The 7,669-nt window shown below is 43.2% G+C and overlaps 1 protein-coding gene across 3 annotated transcripts; it reads right to left on the reverse strand.

The window, feature by feature from the left end:
• Window positions 1-787: 787 nt before the first annotated feature.
• Window positions 788-7,203, reverse strand: LOC147631277 (uncharacterized). 3 transcript variants are annotated; one of them, XM_086809629.1, is made up of 12 exons: window positions 7,048-7,203; window positions 6,319-6,607; window positions 5,457-5,500; window positions 5,194-5,335; window positions 4,841-4,982; window positions 4,485-4,708; window positions 4,026-4,403; window positions 3,534-3,909; window positions 2,356-2,620; window positions 2,103-2,261; window positions 1,520-2,017; window positions 788-1,437 (listed from the first exon to the last, which is right to left on the reverse strand). In XM_086809629.1, exons 2-12 carry the CDS (start codon window positions 6,497-6,499, stop codon window positions 1,132-1,134), a joined length of 2,715 nt encoding a protein of 904 aa, XP_086665755.1. In that variant the 5' UTR covers window positions 6,500-6,607; window positions 7,048-7,203; the 3' UTR covers window positions 788-1,131. The 3 variants fall into 3 exon arrangements, with proteins under 3 accessions (XP_086665755.1, XP_086665754.1, XP_086665756.1); XM_086809628.1 differs by having other exon boundaries at window positions 4,026-4,708; XM_086809630.1 differs by lacking the exons at window positions 5,457-5,500; window positions 6,319-6,607; window positions 7,048-7,203 and having other exon boundaries at window positions 4,026-4,708; window positions 4,841-5,089; window positions 5,194-5,328.
• Window positions 7,204-7,669: the final 466 nt, after the last annotated feature.

The raw sequence follows: 7,669 nt of genomic DNA on the forward strand, positions 1-7,669 counted from the left end.
CTATGAATGTTTTTTTTTTTGCAAGCTCTTATGGTCTCGTTAGCTATCAGGCTAATCTCTAGGCCTTGCTGAGAAGAGTAATATCCTCCTCGGAGTGATTAGATATTCCTACATAGAAGAGATCTGGTCTACTAGGAATTCTATATTATATCAACCAAGGAGTGAACTCTAATCAGCTCAGAAGGCTCAAAAGTCATTCCAAAGGAGTTCTTGGTGCAGATTAATGGCCAGACCTCAACTTTATATACCATGTTCATGGGTACAGGTTTTGTTCTTGATTCAAGTCTCAACACTACATGGCACTTGTAAAAAAATGGCACGTTCTAATGGAGGAGATACTTTGGTATAAAAGTGGGTATAACAGTGAAAGCATCTTACCTACACTAGAATGTGGCTTGTTCTTCTCTAAAAACTGTATGTAGGCAATTGAACATTTGCTACTTTGGTGCACGTGTTCTCAAGAAATGACTTCTTCTCTAGAAGAAGTCTGTAGACAGTCGAGGATTCGACTCTCTTGGGAGTAATTGAGCCTCTGCCACCTACGTTTTAGTGTGGCTGGCGTTTCTTTTGAGGGTACTTATGTTTAAAGCTGTCATTAGGTGGGCAAACACCTATTTATAACTATATATATTATACCCTATACGCTCTTAGTTTGCCAGAAGCTATTGTTGATGTCCAAAGGGGATGCTCTTGTGTTAGTTTGCCAGAAGCTTGTGCATAAGATCAAGTAATATTGGAAAGAGAGTTATTCTGTAGGCATCAGGTTTTCACTGCTGTATAAAACTAATTCAAAAAAAAACATCTCCTGCTTTGATTGAGAAACTTAAAAGGATTTTGAGTTGGTGGTCAAGAACCATATTTTACAGCGGCTTGTCTAGATAGACAACAGCCAGTTCAAGTTTTGAACCAATCTCAACAATGTTAGTCCATGTTAATCAATTAGACAAAAACAAGCTCTTCCGAGACAGTTCTTAAGTACACACACACACACACACACACACGTGAAACAGAGACATGAACACAGTTTTTTTGGGAATTAGTCGAACACTACCCAAACCTGCTGTTAATGACAGTGCAAAACCCAGTGCATGAATTACCCCTTTTTAATGGGCCGTACTAATGTTCCAAAATCTAGAAGCCATTTGCCCATGTCTGTTGAGACCTTTGAGCTTGCTGATAGGATCCGATTTGTGTTCCCAGAGCTCCCACAGAGCCCAGGGCTTGTTGCTGTTGAAGCAATTGATGCGCACTGGGGCTGGATCCAGACTGTTGAGGATGATACACATTACCATAGACAGCTCCAGGATGCGCATGAGCAAGCAATGATTGCGTTTGAGAGTACCTTGTTTGTTGGTTTTGGCCAGGTACATTATAATATGAGCTACCTTGAACCTCACGAGCCAACTGGGTCTGAAGCCACACAGAAGGCCCTTCCATCTGCTCATGAAAAGATGATGATAAGAAGCTTTGCTCTTCAGTGCAAAACAAAACAATCTCAACAGCATTGGAAAGTGCATACCTGTTGGCTAGGGATGTATACGTTAGTTTCTTTATACTGCTGAGATGCAGCATCATCAAAGCTGGGCGTGTTTCCTGCTGTAACTGGAGGATTGACAGGGAATGTTCCAGGTTGTGAATTTGTGTACCCTCCATACCCTAAACTGCCAGGTGCAATTGCATTATGCATCCCACCAACCACAGTCCCACCTGTCTTGTACTGAGGTACAGGATATTTCATGGCCGCTGCACCTGCAGCAGAGGGCACTTGATGATAATTGCCCGTGCCTACATAGTTATGTTGATATGGACTCTGCAAGTAAGAAAACCCAGGAGGCATGTATTGGTAGCCGAAAACATTTGCAAAAGGTCCCAAGGGCAACCCGGATGGTTGAGTTGCATATGGGTGGATGGGCAGGGCCTGCTGAGGGTGTGTCATCGCTGAAGGAGCATTATTCACAGCCTGCATTGCCTGACCCCCCACTGAGTTAGAACTTGGAAACACCATGGCATTGGCAACCTGATGTATGGCAAAAAGATAATCAGCACCAAATTGTGAGAACATCCAGCATGCCTGATTATAGTACAGCTAATGAATCATTCACCTCTTGAGATAAAGCACTCTGTCCAGTGGTTCCGGCTGGTCTATTTGTCGCCCCAAGCTTTCCAGTTGCAGCTGACGGCAAGAAGGCTGAGTATCTAGCATCTACCTCAGGGCCTGAGCGGAACACTCCACTGTAATAAGTTGAGTTATTGTAGGGTTGCTGCATAAACAAAAAAGGCAAATAGTTTCATTTTAAAAACTCATCTCGCTTAAAACCATGACACAACGACAAAAAAAAAAACTCCAAACCTTACCAGCACAGCATTTATGTCTAGAGGCCGAGATTCTGTTTCTTCCGCTGCATACTGCCCTGCATGATCTGAGGAGACAGCATTGATTACTGAGTAACTTGAAGGATACGCATGTTGAGATATTTGCTCAGACACTTCCTCTTCCTTAATGCCTATTGCACTGCTCAATGCAGTACCGTCTGCAGCTGAGTCAAGTTTCTGTACAGACACTGACAAATCTGGTTGGTCTTGATCCAAGATGGTAGTTGAAGTCGTCGTACTTGCCACACTGTTAAAACAAACAACTACCTTAGGACTTCTTTGTGCTTTGACAAATTACTATACATAATGATTTGTAATAAAGTGACCGCAGATTCAATCTACACTGTAGATTGGTCAACTAATTTTTTATAACTTTTTAAAAAAAAGTGTTGCTTTGTGTGACTGTAAAACTCAATCTACACAAATAAAAACTTTGTTTTTTGAGGGTCTTTCTTCAAACACTTCTAAATATTTATTTTGGAGAGCCGTGGCTTGTTGGCCACAGGCTCCCCCACTAGTAAGAATGAAAAGGAAAGTCACCTCCCACAGGCTCTCCCAACACCCTAGAATAGACCACACCCTAAACCTGTTGATGGACCTCACCTCCCATAGCTTTAAGAAGCCCCAAAGGTTACTCACTATAGCACCAAGTGGATAATTATGAGCCATGTCTGTGCTGTAGAGTAAGTTCTCACCATCTACTGATACAATCAGAGCTTCAACCCCTTAAATTAGTCACTGACATTTTTCTGGTGAACTTGACTCTAAAGCTACCAGATCTTTACAGTCCTGAGTTGCTATGGCTGTTAAATTGAAGTGGTATAGCTAGGTTCAATGTGATAGCACTACAAGCCCCTTAAGCAAAATTACCAGGACTAAGCATCATCAAGTCTAGATTGCCAAGTCTCCCTAATAGCACATGGGCTCTCACAACCTCCTGGTTTCCAAACTAATCAGCATGTCCCAGTGCCCCAGAAACCTAATGCAATCAGTCAGAGCCTGAGAGTAGGGCAAGAGGTATACACTATAGATGATAAAGAACCCATTGGTTTTCTTGTTCTGCCCATGCGTCCCAAGGGGGGCAGGGAGGAACCAAAAGAAAGCGTGTATTCAAAAATACTAAATTAGATGTGTTCCATTGGCAGAAATAGAGTACTGACCTTGAGGCAGTTGATTCACCAGCAACTGCTAAGTCGTTTTCAGCTGCACTTTCATCAACTGGGAAAGGCATGCTCTTCTTTTCAGTTATAAAGCTTGAAGGAAGACCTTCAAACCCTGCATCAAAGCTTCCAAAACTCAACATAGTACACTCTGCTTCTGGAACCCTTATATGATCAGGAATGATCACGGGATGGTTATCTCGCACACTAAGCTCTTGTAGTTTTGCAGTAGTAGCAGAAAAGATTCCAACTTCTGTAGAGGGTGAAGGAGGGCAGGATGATATTCCGGCTGGAACTGTGCGGGCTGAGATAGCTTCCATGGCAGGAGATTCGTCATGTGGCATCGCTTGAGAGCTCCAATCGACACCAGTGCTACCTGCCAAGTTGAAAATGGAAGGCTTTACTGAACAGGTTATTTAACAATCAAGGTATATGATTAGCATTTCCCTGCCACACATGCCTTAAAGCTCACATTCCACACAAAAAACTGACCTTTTTGAATCTCCACAAACACAGGAAGAGTACTGAACTGGCTCCCCAAACCTCCTGCCCGTGCCTCGGGCATTTCCACAATCTCCACTGAATGACTTTGGCCCTCGGGAAAAGCACTTGAATTCTGAATCCGTTCTTCCAAAGGCACAGAAAGGGTCAGGTTTGTGGGCTGCAATGGTAATGCATCGACGTCCCTTTCAACAGAAGGAGGCACACAGCTGTTGTTTGATTGCAAGTAATGAACTGAGTTTGCATCTGAGTGTGCAAATGATGATCTATCACCATGAAATCGCTGATTCCCTGCAACTCCAAATTCTCGTTTTACCACACTAGCCGAGCTTCGTGTGCGATGATCCAATGAGGGACTCAGCACAGGATCTGATGCAGCCAAATACATACTTGGTGATGAAAGCTGTTCCAAGCTCGTAGTAGCTGGCACTACAGTAGGGATGGCATTACCACTTATTGGGGTGCTTAGTGTGGACTTTGCTGTACGTGCACCACTTGATTTCAGCATATCAGCAATGGTGCCATGACCTGATCCTGCAAACCATGCACCCTGAAGAGCTGTTGAAGTACCAGATCCTGAACCCACAGGCCATGCTCCTTCAAGGCTGAGTGAAGGTGCTGCTTGTAACAAGTCCCCGTTTGGAAGAGTGGAGGAAGAAGGCAAAGCATTGTTGCTGAAATAGTGAGTATGCATAGAATGTATGTTATGACTACAGGTGTGCTGTGAGTGTCCACGTGCATACACATACAAAGGACATGGAGACATGTAAGTGAAAAAAGCATATGTTAACTATGGATTTACTTACAAAAGATTATTGAATGAACCTTTCGGCTGGACCAGTTGAGAATAAGACAAACTCCCCCCTAAAGCTGGGCTTGGACCCTTGATACTGGGGGGGATCCCATTTTCCTTAGCTGCTGCCATCTTGCTCCGTCTACCGTCTACTTCTACAAAGACACAGACATAATGCATGATTACGAACACAATGTGCTGGCATATTTCACAATATAACCAGGTAGCATCAGTTAGACAAGGTAGATAAGCATCATTCCCCCTGCAAGTTACAATGACTCGAGCTAGTAAGACTTTAAAGGGAGCACAGAAGCATCAAGCCTTCAAGCATAGAAAGGAGACAAAGCAACACGTAGATATTCATACCACTTGTGCTGGCTCTCAATAGTGAAGTCCCTTTACCAACACCACGGCCTCCAGAGGTTCCGATGCTCTTCCCACTTCTGCCAAAGTTTCCAGAACTGCCTGAACCTGGCCGGGCATCTGATGCATCTTTGATGCTTCCAGTCTACAGCAAGCAGTTCACAGGGTCAATAAACTGTACCCAAGAACTTCTGAACTCAGCTTAAGCTTTCTGGCTAAAAGATACACCTACAGTAGACTATGAGAATTCAAAAGGGCCAAAGTACCTCTTTCTTTTTGTCCCGCTTCCGTTTCACGACATGAAATTTTTCTGCATCATTCAAGACCAAAGGTTACCACCATAGCCAAGCATGGTTCAAAGCATATCCCCACTGATTCAATAATATGCACAAATAAAATTGCACAACATGCAAGAGATCAGACAGGAATGCAAGCAAATCATGGCACATAAACAAAAGAAATGGTGACATGGATGCCAAAGCCCTCACTACCTCAGAGCCACCTCATCCTTCATAAGTGGATAGCATGCTGCATGATGTTAATGAGCATAAATAGTCTATTGTGATCTAAACTTCGTGAAAGGATTAAACTTTGATGGTGGATGCTTTCCCTTTTGGCAAGGACAGTCACTGTCAAAAAGGACCAATACCTCCTCTGCTTCACAAAATAAAAAATTACATGTCCACCAAAGGTGCTCAAGCCAACATGCAAAGCAGCAGGCCACCCCCACCACTGAACCAAATGCTAGGAAGAAGATGACAATGATGAGGATGGGGTTGACTACAGTTCCCAATCAAGCCAAATATAGGTGCATTTTTTCTTTTGTGCATCATATGACGGCACAAAATGCAGAATTCTATCAATGCACTTAGAAGAAGAGCAGATTTGGTTGTTAAAAAAGGTAAATTCTCAAGAGCAGGCAAAACTGGCTCCTATGATCAGAGTCTTGCAATAATAAAGCATGGGCTCCAAACCACATTTGAGCCTTACACTTCTCCAGATACGAAAACAAAGATGGACTAGCCAAATGGCTTCTCTTGTTGCCCATGGAAACATAGTTTTGCATAGAAGATAAAAGGCCCTGAACAGGCAGGCGCAAAAAATAAAGAGAGGAAGAAAGAGGGGTACCTTCACTAAGAAGCCGTTGCACAGTTTCATCAGGGTCCCTATTGCACTCCTTTAGCATTGCATAAATCTCATCTTCACTGTTGGGGACGACTTCCTTGAGGCTGGACACCAGCTTCCGGTCTCCAGCTAGTATGGCAAAGCCACCGCCGCCAGACTTGCTGGCTGCTTTGGGGCCGCTCATCCTTGCTTTTACGCACTGCTGTGTAACAAGGGCTCCCACACTCAGGTCAACAAAACCAACTCAAAAAGGTAGCAGGATGTGCGCTTCTCCCATCCACAGCCTACAAACCTGCAAGACAGCCAAAAAAATCCCTAATTTCATGTCCCCTCATGTTGCCAAGCCTGCAAGACAGCCAGAAAAACCCTAATCCATGTCCATTCATGTTGACGGAAAGCACCCTGCAAACCAGACACTCATTCTGTGCAGAAACCCTAAATTTTCCTGTTAGTATGCAAAATCCCCCAGTTAGCCAAAACCCCTAACTCTGAGCAGGAACCCTACGTTCCTGGGCAAGAACGCTTGCGCAGCAGGGAAACCCTAATTTTTCCCTTCCAGTCAGCCGATTCAACGAAAACCAACGTTCTTCTTCACGATTCGGAGGAAGAGAAAGCCACGAAAGCAGAGGTGGTCTACGGGGCGGTTGGAAACGTGGGCGAGAAACACCAAAAAGCAAAAAAAAGCAAGGAAAAGCAGCAGGAAAGCAGTAAAAAGAAGAGAGGAAAGATCACCTGGAGAAGACGATCAGAAGCCAAATCTCAGAAACGCGATCGCCAAAGGAAGAAAAGAGTAAGAATTTTCTCAGCAAAACAGAATAAATGATGACAATTATTGGCGGGAGCGGTGAGCGTGAGGGGGAAAGCCCTTCAAAACCTTATGCTTAACTTAACATACATGCCCCCCTATATTTACATGTATAGTAAGCCTAGGCCCTAGGGTTTCATTAATTAACTAAACCAATACTAAAGTTTGATTAATTTCTATCAAGTATGATTCTATTGATTCCCTAAGGAGTAGGTTTATAGTTAAATGTCAATTAATTCGAGATAGACCCATCATCTACTTCATCGATCTGCAATTCACTTCAGTTGTTTGTAGTCTCGAGTTATTTCAAAATGGTCAGAAGGGTTTCATCGATTGCTCACTTGGAAAAAAATTTGAAGAAATGATTAATTTTGATTAAGGTCATCTTCAAATTCATGAACTGAAGAAGGTCAAATTACTTATCTCTCATTGGTTGATCGATTTGAGATTTTTATCGCCTGTACATCCAGGGTTATAGATTTGATCACTATTGGTGTAGTGTTTTACAAATTAAAGAATGAGGACCTATGTCTTTCACAAATTGAGTTA

This window comes from Cibotium barometz, chromosome 15, assembly GCF_041138505.1.
Source record: "Cibotium barometz isolate CiBa-2024 chromosome 15, ASM4113850v1, whole genome shotgun sequence".
Taxonomy (NCBI): Eukaryota; Viridiplantae; Streptophyta; class Polypodiopsida; order Cyatheales; family Cibotiaceae; genus Cibotium; species Cibotium barometz.

Coding starts and splice junctions, on each gene's coding strand:
- LOC147631277 (XM_086809628.1), bottom strand. CDS start 6,499: ATGAGCGGCCCCAAAGCAGCCAGCAAGTCTGGCGGCGGTGGCTTTGCC. Junction 4,709..4,840: donor GGTTCATTCAATAATCTTTT/GTAAGTAAATCC, acceptor TCACTATTTCAG/CAACAATGCTTTGCCTTCTT. Junction 2,621..3,533: donor GGTGAATCAACTGCCTCAAG/GTCAGTACTCTA, acceptor TTGTTTTAACAG/TGTGGCAAGTACGACGACTT.